This window comes from Apteryx rowi, unplaced genomic scaffold, assembly GCF_003343035.1.
Source record: "Apteryx rowi isolate R43461 unplaced genomic scaffold, aptRow1 scaffold_158, whole genome shotgun sequence".
NCBI classification, from domain to species: Eukaryota; Metazoa; Chordata; class Aves; order Apterygiformes; family Apterygidae; genus Apteryx; species Apteryx rowi.
Window position 1 is genome coordinate 12,077 of NW_020447841.1, and position 17,798 is coordinate 29,874.

The 17,798-nt window shown below is 45.3% G+C and overlaps 1 protein-coding gene across 2 annotated transcripts in view; it reads right to left on the reverse strand.

Annotated features, from left to right (window-relative positions):
• The window catches only part of LOC112962916, a 45,325-nt gene that overhangs the window by 6,307 nt on the left and 21,220 nt on the right, over positions 1 to 17,798 (reverse strand). Inside the window, exons 3-5 of one of the 2 annotated variants that reach the window (XM_026059501.1) lie at positions 16,869 to 17,359; positions 6,617 to 6,693; positions 4,202 to 4,219 (exon numbers count right to left, since the gene is read on the reverse strand). In XM_026059501.1, the coding sequence (XP_025915286.1) occupies positions 6,649 to 6,693; positions 16,869 to 17,359 (536 nt within the window). In that variant the 3' untranslated portion in view covers positions 4,202 to 4,219; positions 6,617 to 6,648. Of the gene's footprint in view, positions 1 to 4,201; positions 4,220 to 6,616; positions 6,694 to 16,868; positions 17,360 to 17,798 lie in introns of those variants that run through there. The other variant, XM_026059499.1, reaches the window with a different exon arrangement.

The window sequence follows — 17,798 nt, forward strand, 5'->3', positions numbered from 1 at the left end:
GGGCTAGCCACAGAAAAGATGTTGCAGGGAGGAGGACACACGCAGGCAGACAAACTGGTAGCAGCCTCACACCATCAAAAAGACAGGTATTTCAAAACGGCCCTTTCTGAAGCACAGACTGAACTAAAGGAAGGGGGTCAGCTGTCCCCAAGGGTGGCTCTCCCCCACACTGCCTGCCCTGCCAGAAGCCAGGTTTGAAACACCCGCAGGGCCCCACCAGAGCTCAGCAGTGAGGCTGAAGCTTCCAGCATCTCCCTGACCTGACAGCCGCAGGAGTCTCCACAAGAAAACATCATGGCCTGGATGCCCTGTGCTTGTGCAGTCACCTGCTATCCAGCAAAGTGGTGCAAAGTAACCCCTCAGCATAGCCCTGCTTTATGCCCACCCAGCAGGGCACGAGGGATAAGGGAACAGGGCCCTGGCTCTACCATCATCCCACTGATATGGTGTTGGGCACCCTGCAAAAGCAAAGCTGGATTTTCCCTCCTGATCAGTTTAGGGATAACAAGTGAAAAAACTTTGAGAACTATTTTGTAGGCTGATTTTGGATTGTTTTTTAAATTCCTTGGCACTGAGCACTGGTACTAGGATTTGGGCATCACCTTGTAGCTCTGCAATACAAAAACTGTAAGGAAGAGGAGTAGGTCACAGGCTTCTCTTTGCTGCTGCAAAGCTGAAGCAACTCCACCAAGTGGACTTATCCTACTTGGACAAAATCAGAAGGAGCCTCAGAGAGAAGGGATATCACAGAGACAGACAGGCACATCTAATTGATACTGATCACTAACTAGCCATCTCTGAGCCAAGAAAGTCAGGGCTCAAACTCTCAGACACATATGATTTCTGATCAACACAGAAACTAGGGGACCAGGCCTTCCCCAGCTGTCATCTGAGGGTATTCTGCATTTGTCTTGCCCTCTGTACAGCGCTACGCCAGCCAGGGACTGCCCTGTGCCTGAGGAATGCCCCACTGCCTGGACCCAAGGGTGTAAAGCTGCGGTACCCAATGTGTTCCCATGTCATACTTGGACACCAGGTCTCTGCTCAGTCTGTACCCAGCAGAACATTAGGAGAACTGTATTCTGGCTACAGTCTTAAGTCACAATTATCATCTATCATAGTCTGGAGAGTGCTTCACAAGAAGTTAAACCACCTCACATCACTCTAAAATACTGGCTAATTCAAGTGTTTTGGCCAATAGTCCCTCCCTATAAAAACAAACTGAAGCATCCAAAGACTGTAAGCTGTGGTGGTACTGTGGAATACTCTAAAAAGCCTTTCAACTCTTTAGAAAGTTATTTCTATTTCATTATTTGTTAATTATTACTAATTACTAATGCATTTTTCTGTCATATTTGTCCTTACTCTATGAGAAACCCCTTCAAAACATCAACACATTTAGTCTCCTGACACTTTCATGTAGGACCCCTACCTCCATGACATAGGGCAACCTCAGTTTTCCAGGCAGCATGTCTGGCCACCAAGTGCTATGAACCAATGGCCTTGACTTTAGAGAGAATACTGACTGCTTAGTACCTCTGGACAGGGCAGCAGAGGAAGTCCTGATCACATAGTGATCAACACTCAGAATAAATTCAACTTAAGTAAATTAAATAAAAAAAGACCAAAAATGTGTACACCAAGGACTTGTCCGGGATCACACACTCAGCAGATGGTGAAGAATGAAAACCACAACAAAATAACTTCTGTGGTCACAAAATCCCCTCCAACACGGTGTCATTAGTCACCTGATTTTATGCACTACTGGCAGGGGCTCAGCTATCACTGCTGAGGGGAAGGAAACGGGTAAGTACCTATGGCAAATATGGGGGAGGAAAAAAAAAAAAAAGACTATGACCCAAATTCCCAAATTTACTGATTCACAGGTTGGTCTTAACCATAGGAACAGCAAGTCTTCCTACTAAGGATTGCTCTGTAAATGAGAGTGAGCCAGCTGAACCTCAATCTAGAAAGATGAGCAGGTGATCATAACAGAGTGGCACAAGGCTGCTGGGTCTGGTTGATGCCTGCTACAGAAGAGTTTGAGCCAAAGCCTGCTCAGGAAGGCCTGCCATCTGGCAGAGCATCTGGATTCCCACTGCCCCCAAGGCCCAGAGAGCAGATAACATTATTCAGTTTACAGGCTGTTTTTTGGAGCACTCCCCAAAGACAACCCTAAAACCACAATGCAAACACAGGTTCCTGCTTACACATTTACGGTCTAAGCAACAGATTTTGTGCCCGTCTGTAGATGACTCCGGCTTTGTGCTGCTCCTGGGTCATCTTTGTGGCATACGGTTTGCCAAGATGCTCTGGATCTGTACTGAAGTCTTGTTTCCCTAGGCACAGATGAAATGGGCCAGATTCACCCTGGCACTTTTGCTACTAGCCCTTTGATTTGAATTTGGGGACCAGGGAACTGAACACACTATATGGAGAGTGTCTGGCTCAGCAGCCACTTCCCCTGCTGGTCTGGCAGAGTCTGAGTCTGCTGATCTGCAGGGTACATCAGATGGTTCATCTATTCACTCCTTGCCAATCCAAATCCCTTACTGAGTTTTCTTTGAGGCCTGAAAAATGCAAAACTCCATTTGTGCAGGAAACAGACCTGACTGAAAACTCCAGCACCTGTGGAATAACAAAAATATAAGGAAGGGGCAGGATTCATTAATTCCCTATCACTCATCTGCACATGACAAAATTACCAGAGTTCAAATGCTGGGCTAGCCCCTCCTGTTCACTAGAGCTTAGCAAACGGAGGAGTGTGAAGGGACAGGAGGTTCTAGTTTCACAGCTGGCAGGCATGGTAGAGGCTCCTGAGAAAAAGCTTACAAGGCTTTTAATTCAGAGTTGCCAATGTGACTGTTTCCTCCCTTGATTCCTGGTCTTGGCTCCAAAACTGTCCACAGGGAATGTCCAGTCTAGTCTAACATATCATCTGATGTCTCTACAGTTTGTTTCACTTTCACAGTTCCAGCTTGTGACTGTTAACTGAAGTCCTGGCTTGGATGCGACTACAAACCCCTCCCTTCGCACTGATTTTTGCCGTTGGCAGAGTTAGACTAGGAGGCGTTCTGCCTCCTACGCCATTATCCCATTCCCTTCAGAGCACTGCTGCAGCACATGGGAGACAGCGCTGCTAGGGGCTGATCTCCTCTGCAAGGTTCAAAACAAGCAGCCCCAGACCCTTCTGCTTGTTTGCTCTTCAAACACTGTCCCCCAAGCATACCAAGAAGGGGTTAAAACATTAGTACAACTCAGGCAATAGAATAAACACAGTTTCCTTTAAGCAAAAAGGCATAGAGAAGGCTCTGAAAGTCACATAGCTCTATACCAAGGGGAAGAAGAAAAAAGCAGTGACAGGTACAGACTCTTGTTAACTGTGATGTCACTGGGACACAAGGAAAAACAGGATTCACAGACAGCTGCTGCAAACCCAAAGCACACAGGCACTATCAAAGCATATCCCAAACTACCTTAACACTGTCCTCAGCTAACTGAGAACACCACAAGACACTAGAAAGGCTATATGGTTTCACAGACCAGTCAACAGGGCCTCATGCATACCAAACAGGGAACAGACTGGAAATTTGGGACAGCAGCTTTCCAGAAGAGTCCTGCACACTCACACAGGTTCTCCCCAGCAGACAAAAGTATAGCTGTACACATTGACATCAAAAGAAAAAACAGCCCCAAATTGTTTCAAGTCTCTAAGCTAATTTCTTCATGTTTTAGAGTCAAACTGAATGTTTTAGATGGTGATATCAAGTATTTGTGGTTAACAGGATAAGTTCTTGGGCCTGATTGCCTGCTTGCCAGCCCAAAAACCTGCCCTAAAGGATATAGCTAGCACAAGGGACTTCCCAGGAGGTAAAAGAACTACACTATTTATCTCTAATCATCCACAGAAAATGCCCAATGGAGAGCAATGGGTTTGTCTGGGGAGAACCTGGAGTATGCACGTTTTCAGCTGATTCTTAGCCAGAGGGGTGGTCTCAGTGGGACTTCTCAAAATAGAGCAACATGGGTTTACTCATTGCACTAAATCATGGAAAGGATTTTTCAATGGCATGGAGGGCAAGCATAGCCTGTTTTTCAAAATGGAAACCTCAAAAGGTGACTTTGAATCGCCTCCTGTCCTCTCTCCAGTTGAGTGCAGTAAAGGATCTTACCCCTCGGGAACCTTTGCCTTGGGTTCAGTCAGTGCTGCTGGGGGCACCTGCGAAGGCAATTTTAAACAGAAAACACACAAGGTCATATCTTCATATGAGAACTTTGATTTGTGGATGGTGGAGAAACTTTGAAGAAGTGAAATGCAGACTGACTGCATAAACAGCAAACATAAACAGGGAAGCCAAAACAAGCCTGTCTAAAACAAACAAACAAACAAACAGACAGACATCCTGAGCCATGAGGCCTGCTCGGGCAAAGTCCTACTCCTTCCCCCTGCCCCTCCAACACACATGTGCACGTCATGTCTGCAGAGCCCCACAGCATATTTCAGAGTCTTCTTCTTTCACATGACTATGCGTATTTGTGAGAGATTCTATTTGTTTGCACAGGCACATGAACATAATTTTACATAAATAAGTACTGGATTAGAAGTTACAGGCCAGATGATGATCAACAGACAGACCAGACCAGAAAGACCATTTTTTGTCCTCATATAAGTATCCAAGAGGTGGAAATAGTAGAATATTAATAACCACAGAAAGAAATGATGAAATAACCCAACTGCTCCCACAAGCTCCACCCTACAACCTACTTGTTCCCCTGTTTCTTTCACCCCTTGAACCTCATGTATACATTAGTGATAAGGGAGCACATTGAAGGGGCTGGCTGGCTAATAGGATAAAGGCCTCTTATCCAGGGAGCTAATCCATTTATATACCATGTAATTAACTACTGCACTCAGAGAACATTCTCCCRTGCCTGTGACCTGCGCCAGGCCCCAGTGCAACACTGCCTGCCCACACCTGTCTCACAGCACTCACGAAGCTTAGAGCTTGTGACAGAATTCGATCTACCACCATTGAGAGGGCTGGCGTAAGCCAGCATCCAGGTGAGCAGCTTGCAAGGATTTCAGAGGAGCCCACAGCCCCTGCCTGGTGCTTTGTCCTTCCTCCTACATAGGTATACGGCTCCCTTCAGCACCGCTGTTGAGCACTCCTAGCTTTTGGTACCCTTTTGCATCCTCTTTGTCTAAGTCTTCATGGCTGCACATGGCCCAAGATGGCACAGAAGCTGGTCCAGCAAAGTCTGTATGACGTGAGGAGCAACGAAATCAGTTCAGCAAGCAGTACTTTTCCCTGGACATTTCAATGCACTGAGTTTCAGCATCTCCACTTGTCCATGGGTGCCAGCACTGGTCACTCAGCACTCCTGCTAACATTTCAAACCTCCCCCMCACAGGTGCAGCAATGTGCCTGCTCAGAGCCAGAGGTAGGCCACTACACTTCCCAACAGGCAGTAAAAGGGTACAGTAACCCTTAGAGCTGCACCCACTAAGAAAAAGCTGGAGAACTGCTCACTTAGCGTATGCCAGTCCATTGTCTGCATCAAGCTCCACTCTCCAAATATCTGGAAATAAACCTTCAACTTAATCACCTGTAAACTACATACCACAGCCTGTATAGCACACACCAGTGCTCATAACACACATATCAACTTTAACACACAAATCATTTAGGTCTTTCTTTTTTCATTCAGGATTTTAGCCCACTTCATGCTTATGGAATGGTCACGACCAAGAGGGCTTGTTCATCCTCCACACTGGAGAAGGGCAAAAGTTCAGATCACCTCATTAAAAGAAGAAAAAGCAGAGTACAAAGGCAGATCTGAGTGTCTCAAGTCCAAGTTCATTAAGATCCTCTGGGCAGAGAGAGGTTAATAATAAAAGAAAGAATTTATACCACATTTATATGAATAGCTTTGAGGGTGTTTGAGAGATTTGGGTGCTTGCATCTAGAAAGCAAATGAACCAGTGATTCAGTTCAGTAGGGTTTTATACTGTGGACCAAGCAACATAGGCAAGTTTCAAAGTTGCAGCAGTAGTTACTGCTGCTTTCTACTTCTAACCCTACCAGCAGCCCGACTGTGAGATAGCTGTCTGATTTTTTCAGATTCTTGCGGTTTACCGTTTCACCCATCTCTAGGGTCTTTCCATAAGATATTTAGCCTAACTGCCCATAGTAGAAGAGGCTGCAAAATGCAAACAGGAAAAATTAGCACATCAAAAAATGCCTTTCACACTTCTTTCATCAGTCATTACAGRCCCAAAAAGAATATTAGGGATATGATGAAAGAAGAGACATAAGAATACTAAAAAGATGCAGTACCAGGAGTACCTCCCTCTGCTTCAAATGCATTTTCCAAGAGCACCACTTTCACTGTACACAATTACACTCAGTCCTCTAAAAACACTTAGAAGATAAGAGAGATGGCCATGTGATTCAACAGGAAATTATATTAAGTTGAAAACAACAAGCTAAGAGTTTTATTTTATAACACACTAAAGTCAGACCTATTATGAAAACACACATATCACAAAGTCACTGTGCTATTTCAATCAGAGTGTTCTGAACAAAGCACTGCAGCTTAGAATTTTGAGACTTACCTTAATATATGCTCAATATACAGTCTTATCATCTAGTCAGGTACACCATGTTCTTGCATGAGGCTTGTCTGTCTTTCCTGTACGTAGAGCAAACAACAGTGGCAACAGACTTTGCTGAATAAACTCAATTGCATTCCCTGAYCCGTGGTGGGTTCCCCAGCTTAAAACCACATCACCTACAATTTAATTAGTATGGATTTACAGCATTAAGAAAACCAGGCATCTGAGTTGCTTTCACTTTATCTATGCCTATACTAGGAACTGCACAGACCCACTAGCTTTGCATTTTGGAAAAGAATTTTTTAAACTGTTCCTTGTTTCTTAATCACATTATCCCCACATACTGTCATGCCAGAGCCTGTAGGAGTGTCTGATGAGCCTGTGAAGCGATATGCAAGCTAGGGAGCTTCTAAATTGTCCAAARGTAGGCAAAAGACATACCTATGCTGTCAAAAACAGGCATGCCTACAGCAAGACTGCAAGCAACTTGCAGAGTACTGGACAGGGTTTCATCCTTTGTGTAACTGCTCAACCTAGTTCCTCCATAATCAAACACACCAAGACAAAATGATAGCTTGCAAGAATATGCCAAGATTTTAAAACATTATTTTTTTTTTTAATAAAAATACAGTTTCTGTCCTAACATAGACACAATCACAGACTTTCAGTTAGGTAAAGTTCCTAACACTGTTTAGAGAATCCTCAGTTTTTCAAATTCATTCCTACAGAAAGTATTTTGCATGAGCAAGCAAAGTCCAACAGGAGACTGAAAAAGATCATTTTCAATGATGAAAAAGGGCAAACTTAATAGGGTTCCTTTGAAGTATCTTCATTTGTGTTCTTAGTTTACCTGWAGCCCTCAAAACACCTATCCTTTCGAAACCTTGCATTTAAAAAAAAAAGAACTCTGACATATTTATCATCATCTCCTCAAAATTAATTGTAGCCCAACAAGAAGGGTGTATGTGGGAAGACAGCTCTGGAGGAGAAAGGCAGAGAGTTTTAGAGGTGAATCTACGTTGGTTTAACCCTGTCCCCATCTACATGAGAAGTGCTGCCTCTATTGAGTGCCTCCTCCTGCGAGATGAGCTATGGACCAGTGCCCAAAACTCCTATTGACATCAACAGGCTTAAGGAAAGCGAGAACAGAGCCCAGCAGTGCAGTTCTCATGTGAGCCAACAAAGGAGAGGCTATTCAGAGCTAAGGCAGAAAATCAGAGCTAAACCCCAGCCCACGCCAAGGACAGCTGTGTTGCTGACAGCCAGGCTGGCTATTCTACTAAGCCAAAGCTTTTCCCCAAAACAGCATTTCCTAGAGTGTTTACTCTAATCACAGACTTGAAGGCTCTAAAAGATCAGCCAGCTTCTGCCTGTTGAACACTAATGGCTGCTGTGTTCTCAAGTCCCTCGGACACACTGTGAGACAAGCTTCCTGCTTGCAGTCTGCGGAGGCAAAACTGGAGCACAAAAACCCAGCGTTAATAGTTAATCTCCATCATCACATGACTACCCTGTTCCTGCAGCTTCCAAACCCGCATTATCACCTCCTCTCCTTCCTTCTCACTCATTGGCATTGTCACACAGGAAGACCGCAGGGTCCAAAACACATCTGTGTTGCCTTTCAAACATCAGTGCCAAGCAATGCTGAACGAGGAAGGTGTCCTACTTCAGAGATACGGTGCTATGCCGTGCAAGGGGAAGGGAAAGAGACAAATGGGTTCTTGCTTTCCATTTCTTGCTACCATTCTCTTTGTGCAGTGCTTTGAACAAGTCTCTTACAGACTGGTTTTTAAGCATACTCAGTAGCAGACCCTGCTATCTTGTGGGTGCTGATTTCTGGTCATTTCTGTAAGTGCTTAAGCTGGGAATTCAACATTTGGTGGTGGCGGTGGTGGTAGGGGGTAACAGAAACAATAGACTAAACCTGTCTCTTCTGCTTGTTTCAATTCCTCAGTCTATATAACAAAGCCAGAAAGGAGAGCAAAGAACAGACACCACTCTCACAAACCCTCTGGACTACATGAGGATTAAGGGGATTGGTTCCAAACAACCATTTACCCTTTCCAATCTCCTCAAGCTCACCTCACAGTTCCTCCAAAGAAGTTAACTGTAAGGCTTTCTCCTTCTCAGCAGATGTTACCATAAGCAAAAGACATACCTTACCAGGCCTGAAGATCCATTCATCCACAGACCAAATACAACATGTGCAGTGACAGCATATGGTGAAGCTGCCTGCAAACTTCTTTTCTCCTCAGGCAATGATGAGATATTTGTATCACAATGAGCCACATGCTGAGGGAAGAGTGGACAGGGAGAGGTATCTGGCCAACCAAACAGTCACTTTGGGACCCAACCCATGCAGCCCTTCTAGTCCACACACAGCAAGGACAAGGAAGGTGAAGACAATGCTTCCCTATTCGAGAGAGCAATGCAGAGAAGGTCCTGACCTTCTCTATTCACTTCCAAGCAGCATCTACTAACTGGTCTTGCTGGAAAGTATAAACAGGTTGCAGCAAAACTTCTTAATCTGCCAAGCCCTTGAGGCTACTTTGGCTAAATTTAGAGAAAGAGAGTATACCAGCACTATCCTTCCACACTGTACGGTGTCAAAACAAGAAACAAAACAGCCTTTGATAACCTTCCACAAAAAAGACACACAACAGGTAACATGAGAGGCAGAGCAGGGAGATGCTGGAGGACAGTCGCCCTTCGGTACCCAGTGTCCATGCTGGGGCAGCCTTTCACCCCACCTCAAATCACATTTAGACCAGCCCTGTCATTGCTGCAGTTAGGGTCTGTAGGCTTTGCTGAATGATGCTCTCTGCAGCTTGCTGGCAGCCCACCATAAACCAGTCTCACATTTCTACTGGCTGTGGGCTTTGCCTTCTGCTGTTCAGTAGGAATTAATCTCTGTAGTGCTCTGAGAGAAGTAAAGATGATAAAGAGGTCAAGAGTTCAATCCTGTCCATTCATGTGCAGAGATTGTGGCAGCTGCTGTGGGAGCGCCTTCTCTTTTTGCTTGGAGGTGCCATGTTCAGGTTCTTCTCAGTAAGGCAACGTTGCCCGCCACTCACTTGCTGAGTTAGTGCACCTCACCTAAGTACCCTGGGATGGCCCATCATGGAYTCCCTTGCCCAAATTTGCTCCCTCCAGGCCCACCTACCCCTCAGAGTCAAACCAGGAGCTCAGGCCTCACACAATGTCACCAGCATCCCCCAGGACATCTCCCTGAGCCACTTCCCAAGGACACATGCCAATGGTGCCGTATGCCCATTTGATCTCCTCTCCCTGGTCTGCAGCCAAAGAACTGGCTTTAGCCTAATACCTTCTTACCAGGCTTTAGAGCTTCGAGAAAAAAGAAAGACAGCAGGACTGGGAAGGTAGCCAGGCAGCCTGCCAATCTAAATGATAAGCCTTTGGCTTTAACATCAGGCTCATAATTCACTGCCACTGGTGTCAGGTGCTATTATTGTCCCTTTGGGAATCTTAATACAACAAAATGTCTCTCTCTCTAGTTCTGTCTCTACCCCTTCCTACCCACTTCTCTCTCTCCCCTCCCACAGATCTATCTTCTTTTCAATACATATTCTCCCAAATTTCAGCCACATCTGATTTCCTTCCCTCATCCTCCTTTTCATCCTCCAAGCCCCATGGTGCACTCAAAATCATTCTGGCCAACTCAATCTTCAGACTCTCTTTCAGGATCCAAAGCAGCATAACAAGGAACCAGGTTTCAGATGTTCCAGCAGATGTTCTAGCTACTGGCTTATGCTTGGAGATAACCCAGATGGCACTTAGGCCCCATGACACTCCAAATAGCTATTTTCACCAACACACACACTTCCAGGAAGAGAAGGTGAAGTTGCATTGCTAGATACCCAGGGGAAAAGAGATAGATGAGTATCTCCACACAGAAGCACCCATACACTAACTCATTCATCTCCCCCTCGAACTGTTGTCCCTTTGTATGCATTACAAAGCCAGATCTCAAAGCACTCAGGTTAAACAAGGAAGGGATTAAGGGAGAACAGCCTAAGTGTCTGGCCCTAGGAATAGGCCAACACACTCTGTGCCAGAGCTAACACAAGTCTGGCATGGTGGGAGAGGTCCAGAGAGGGATGTGTGATCAGAAGGGAAGTCTGTTAGCAGCACACCTGAAAGGTGAACACAGTATCAAAAGATGCCATGGCATGGGAGAGAAATGCCACACAGAACTGGAGTTGACTTGCAAAGAAATTACTTCTGTACCTCAACAAGGTACAGACAATACTCTAACTTCTATTGTGCTGATCTCTGTTGGAAGCTTAGGAGTAGGACTAGTTTGTCCTACCTGCCTTGCCCTTGGCATTTAGAAGCAGGCAGCAGGTGAACTTTGGCCTTACTGTCACTAAAGTGAAGACACACTCAACTTGCCTCCTTCAGGAAACCAAAGGAAATCACTACCCTTTCTAGGAAGTAGCTGGGCTGAACTCTAGATGGGTTACCAGCTCTCTTCTGCTCCGATTCATCCAGCCCTGGCAGCATGCAGGACCTTCCACTGCAGCATGTCTTTGCACAGAAACCATCTTTCAGATATTAGATAACAGAGAGAGCAATTAGGGGATGCAAAGAAGAGACAAAGATATCTGCTGCCTGGCAGAGTCATAATCATCTCCTTGGAGCAGGGTGGGGTTCTTCATGCCTTCCCTCTCTATTGAGTCTCTCCACTTCCCAGACCTGGGTGCTCTTAAAAGGCACTCCTCCTTCCTTCCCTCCCTCTGTCACTATCAGACTGTAAACGCCTTAATCAGCAAACCAGATGTCAGTTGGGGGGCACTGAGCCACAGAGTCTTCACAATAGACATCGAACCTAAAGAGAACATCTCCTCACCTCCTCCAAAGAGACAAAGAAGATATCTCTATTGTGCTCCATCACCCACTTACACCATACCTGTCTAGAGTCACACAGCCTCCTGCCGCAGAAGTATATCCTTGCAGGCAGGTAGATCAGACAATCTAATAAATCTTTTTCAGCCCCCAATTTTTCCATGCTAGAATTGCCTCACAGTAACATACCATTTGTTTCGCTGGCTACTTCATTGCCAAATGCTGGCAGGGGTGAGAGGAACAGGGCTTCCCTGCTGGAAAAACAGCAGCTGTAGAATATTTTCTGGGGGTAAAAAATAAAAGCAGAATTGCAGGAGGTTACCAGAAGCAGGATTTCTCATTCTGTAATGGCGCAATTGGTTTCTTCATCAGTTTCCTTATTACATTGCTTCAACCAGTAGACTACTGCATTTTGGAACAAAGAATTGCTATGGCCCAACTTTTCACACCTCAGAGAGAAATTCTAGCATTAGACCCCTTAAGAAATGGTGTAAATCTCAGCTGTCCGAAGTGCCATAGAAAAAATTTGAAGCAGCAGGGGAGAAAGTCAAAGAGCTTAAGACCAGGAATAACTATTATGCTTCTTCTGTCTCATGTTATGCTCAACACAGGCCTGTGAACTCTGCTCAGTCATTCTGGAATACTGTGGCTGAGGGCAGAGACAGCAATGAAACTATCACCAGCACCAGCAGTGGGTTTTCCAGCATCCCATGAGAAGAGAGAGACAAGCTCAGAGGAGTGAACAGATGATAATAATCTTCAGTAACTGACAAGGCCTGGATTCAAATTGGAGGCCAAGAGGTGAAAAGGGCTTGCAAGCTCACACATTCTCTATCTGGAGGCTATTTGTCAAGTCCTGGAAAGGCAGGCAAGGGCAAAGCCCAGCTGTGCTAAGGAGACAGCAATCTTACCCTAGAGTCATCACTGCAGCCCAACTCACAAATCAGCAGTCAGGTGCCGAAAGCCCACACCCCAGAGTACCAGGAGTCACACACTGCTCCTTGGTCACATATGGCGAATGCCCACCATCTGGCTTCCTGCAGCCTCCATGCGGCCAGCATAGGCCCAAAGACAGTTTTGAGTGCTGATCGCCCTACCAGGTCCAATCCAACTAAAATGTCAATATTCAAATATTCAGGAAAAAGACTGTTGGGCTTGATATTACATCTAAACCCAGATCAGGACTCACTCTGCCCCAGGCCAAAAAAGCAGACAGGTCACCTTCAGTGTCAAGCGAAGATGAAGCTTCACTCCATCCATGGTGCACTGAAACCATATTCACCCACCAAGAGGATACAATGTTCACAATGAGAAATCCAAATGTTAGTACAGGACATACTTCCCTCATCTGTAGCAGCCTTTCTCATCCTAGCACTTTAAAACATTTTAAATAATGCATTAAGCCTCCATTAGACAATGCAAGTTTGGTATTATCTACCCATACGTACAAGGAAACCATGGCAGAGGGGTTTCACAACTTGCTCAGAACTACCGAGTGACTTAGGAGCATAACTGGAAACATACCTCAGGTACCCAAACTCTTTGCCTTGTACTTCAAAGCCATGATTTCCCTACCAGCCACCTACCCACACTTAAATGAGGGCAATTTCGATTTCTAACCTGCCACTCCAAAGCTGGTCTCCTTGGACTATGATCTACCTCCCTGCAAACTGCACTCTAAAATCCACCTTCAGCTGCTTGAAAAACCAAAGAAGTCCAGCAAGTCCCATTACACAGTGCAGAAGGATGGATCCTTTGCTTCCCTTTTATCTGTTTACATACCATGTCAAGAACAATTAGTCTCATCCCCTGGGAACCAGCTCAGCAGCTCCAAGGAGCCTTTGCAACATCCTGGACTTCCTCCTGCCTCAGCTAACCCTAGCATCCCCTGCAGCCTTCAGCTCAAACCATCAAAGCATCTCTCTGCACTCCTTGACCTGGCACCCTTGGCACTGCCAAAAAAGCCAGACCAACTCATGTTCACAGGGTGGCAGCAGCCTCAGTCTTTCTGGAACATGCACGACCTTCATTAAATTGCAAAGGGCTGGCAGCAGGGCCTGCGTGTAATTAGATTGCTGTCCAAGGACTGAGATCAAGGGGCAGCTGGGAGAGGGCATTCACTGGAGCAATGCATGTGTCTGCACGAGCCAGGGCTTTTCAGCTCAATTAAGGGAAAGAAAGGAAGAAGTCTTCTGAGCTAATTTTCTGATCCTTTGGAGGACTGAAGAAAAGAATGTATTGAATTCCACTTGCTCAGACTCAATAGGGAAGAGGATAGGTAGCTGGTCAACCAGCCAGCCAGGGTTGGAAATAAACCCGCCAACTGTCCAAACTCATGGCTGTGGCACAAAAGGGCAGCATCACACTGCCCTGTGAAGCTGGAAAGGCATGGTCTGGCATCTAACCAGAGTGGGACTTTTAAGCCTGCTCCTGTATAGCCTCTCCTGCTGAGGGAGGTTGAACTGAACAGCCCAGATGACAGAGCTGTCCCCATTTATCAACAGGCCAGAGAGGTAGAAACACAGCAATTCCCTGCTCCCTTAAATGCACTCAGACTGCCCCCAACCCACTTATCCCTCCCAAATTTACCCCTCTCCCTTACCAAAAGACATCACTGGAGCACAGAAAGACATTTTGACAGCACATGCCACCAGTCCACAGCCTTCCTGCAAAAGCTGTCTTGTTTATTCAACCCTAAGAATTGCTTAAAAGTCTCAGCATAGACCCTCTCCACACCACAGCTCTCTGGACCCATTTTCCACCACCATCCAACATAGACAGGATTTGATGCAATGGCAATGCCCTTTGCATCTCTTCACCCACTCTTGAGCAAACCATTTCACACCATGCGCCCAGAAGTACCTTCTGGTCTCAGAACGCATTTGCTCACWGCACAAATGAATCTTGCCTGGTATTCTTTGTCATCTACTGTCAGCTCCACAGAACTGCAGGAATGGAAAGTAAGGCTCAGGGACAAGAGTGGAGACTGCACCTGATACTCAAAATAGTTTCCATAGATCAAGTTTATCAGCTGTATTCTCATGGCCAAGCACATTATAATCAGGATAAGAATCACAAAGTAAGAACAGATTGATGTTCAGAGCCCAGGTAGAACCTTGAAGTAGCCAGTTAATATTATCATTCCTCATTTGCATTGTATTCATGACTAAAAAACGCATGGTGTCAACTGTTGCCCAGACATTTAGCAAGAGACAATCACTTTTGTTGGAGAATGCAGACAGATCAAGAAAGGAACACCCTGGCCCCATTTTATAGATGAGGAAGGGAGGTACTGAACATGACTTGCCTAACTTCGACACAAGGATTCTGTGGCAGAACTCAAAACTGAACCCAGATTTCATATCATTGCCATAAGAAACAAGATCATTGATTATTTCTGTCATGATTTTTGTAACAGAAGCAAGTACAGGTTGCAAGCAAAACCATGCAGGGAACAAGACTTTCTAGATCACACAAGAACGATTCATAAAGCTTCAAGCTTTTACCAGTTGAAAATTAACCCCCCCCCAAAAAATACAAATGACCACACTCCCTGTTACAGAATTCAGGCTGCATCCCATTTTGTGTGTGTGTGTGTGTGTGTGTGCGCGTGCGTGCTGGGGAAGGGGGGGGGGGGGTGCAAAAAAAAGTACATACTTTTAAATCAAATCCATGAGCTGAATTTCCTTTTTTTAAAGCTGGGATTCCAAAAACTAGAAGTGTTAATGACATTTACAATAAAAATGTTACTAAAAAAAAAAGATCAGATTTCAACTGTTCTTGCAAGAATCATTCCCACAATTAACACAGAAGTGTAGCAAGCAGAAGGTCCAGGAAGCAAACCATTCTCATAAGGTCTCCCAGAAAAACCACAACAGTTTGGAAAGCTTATGCAAATTAGCTTCTAACCTGCTCAATGTCTATGTTGCCAGCACACTCCCAAACACACTGCTGAAGGGGACTTAAGGCAGAGCAGGTAGATGCTAATCTAGAATTTGAATCAGAGAATCCACCTGGGCTGAAAGGTATTCACACACMCTCTCAAAAAAAAAGAACAGGCCACAGGCTCTTCAGCTTTTTTCTCCTCTCATTACAATGTGAGACTAATTTTAAAAGTCTGTCAGTATCAGTGGAAGACTTGGGTGATGTGAAATGCAGGACTGGGCCTTTTGAATGTTCTATGAGCAGAAACTTGGCAAGAAGGGAAAGGAGGGGGTGAGGAAAACTGTACTGAAACCACAAGACTCTACATTATGCATTCATGGGATATATGCTGCCAACAGGATTGAGAACAGGCAACTATGTAATGGGGAAATGGAGGGGGCTCGCTTTTATACATCTTGGAAAATAAATACATAGTCCTTTCTTTTAGTGGGACTGTCTCATAGGCTTAAAGGGGATGTTAATGAGATTAAATTTGGTACATCCAACCAAAGAGAACCAGGGAAATTCTTCCCTAACAAGAAGAAATCAGAACTGAAAATAACTGTCCTTAACTTACTGCAATTTACCAGGGTCAGCAGATGTCTGCAGATACTCTTTCAAATAGACACTATACCAGCGCAAGATGAAAGATAAATAATAAAGAGCTGAAATATTAACTCTGCAACAACACCTTCTGAAAGAGAGGTGCTGGATAGGCACTGCACAGGCCAGCTCACCCCACCAGTACCAGGCAGGCCACTGCTCTATTCCTTACCACATTTCTCAGCCTCCAAGGATTTCCCAAACTCCAAGTATTTACACAGCTCATTTCAAACTCCCTCCAAAAGTCCTGCAAAATCAGGAATAACTGCACCTAGAGCAAACTGTAAACAGTTTTTATTTGTAAGCTGGTAAGAACGTAACACACTGTTTTGCACTGCTGTAAAACCCCTAGGAGGAAAAAGGAGACCTAGTCCCAAGGAGGTCAAAAAATGTGGAGTGATATCCATCATCATCACATCTAGGACTACTTTCATCTCTCAGATATTTCTTTATACAGCCCTGAGCAACCACTTCTTTGGGAGTGAATGTTATGGGTCAGCTCATGGCACCAGGGGTAACTCCACTGCAGTGAACTCCAGCGATTTTGTTCCTATGTCATGTGATAAACTGGCCAGTAGGGATGCTTCCTTCTTAATGGGTAGAAAGAGAACAGCCCAACTCTGGCAAGAAAGACTTAATTAGCAGAGGCTTTGTTTCTAAAGAGAAGTCCTCCCTAAACTTAGGCCTAGTTTATCCTAGACAGAGAGCAGAAGTACTGATTATGGCTCTGAAGATGCGATCACAAGAAGAAGAAGCCTTATGAATTGTCTGAACCCTGCCTCAATAACTCTTCTTCCCCTTTGCTCACAACACTTGTTCTCAAGCGATGTTGCTTTCCTTGTACAAAGTTCCAYCTTACCTGCTGCATTTTTTCCAGGTCCAGGCTGGGCCTGCTGACCTTATCCCCATATCCTTGTCGATGTCTCTTACAAGGCATGACTTGCTCAAAGCCTGCCCCAACACTTGTGAAGATTAAAGGTCTGGAGGCTGGGTTCCGCACCAGGGGCTGGAGTCTCTTAGGAGGGGAGGCACTGAAGAGCACAGGGCTTGGGCTAGCGTGTAGGCTATCAGCCTGTTCTGCTACAGGCTGGAAGGACATGGTGCACAAGTTCTTCACTTCTTCGTCACTGGAGGATGTGTTGTTGCTGTCACTGCAGCAGGCAAGCCTGCTGACCTGGGACCACTTTCTTTTCTCAGCAGCGAATTCTCGGTTGATACGCTCCAGCTCCTCTTCCGAGCTGTGGCGATCCAGGCTGGCATGAAAAAGGGCCCGAACCTTGCAGCATTGATTTTCCTGATTCTGAAGCTGGTTGGTGGCCAGAGGGGTCAAGGTACAATTCCGTCTTCTCTCTGGTGGGAAGAAGAGAAATAGCAGATCTGCATTCATGCCCTATCAAACCAGGCCTGCTCTCCCAAACTGTTTTCTTTACTTCTTCCCAAGTAAATTTCTGAACGGTTTCCCTCCTTCCTGAGAAGAAATACTTTCCTGCTGAATGCTCCCCTGTGGAAGTTCCCAGATCTTAGTTTAGACCAGTCTGCTAGATACCACCTTGCAAATTGTCACCTGGAAGTCTAGTTGTATGGCAAGAATATGGATCTGTTGCCCACCTCATTCCCTGAATCTGCAGAAGACATTATCTTACAAAATGTGCTATCAGTCACTTGCTTCTATCCAGAAAAATTAGTCTAGTGACCAGCTCTCAGGGAAGATGAGGTTAAGTAAGTTACATTACTCTAAGAAACAGGTCTATGGCTCAAATAGCAAAGATTTGGGATTTTGGAGGTAAAG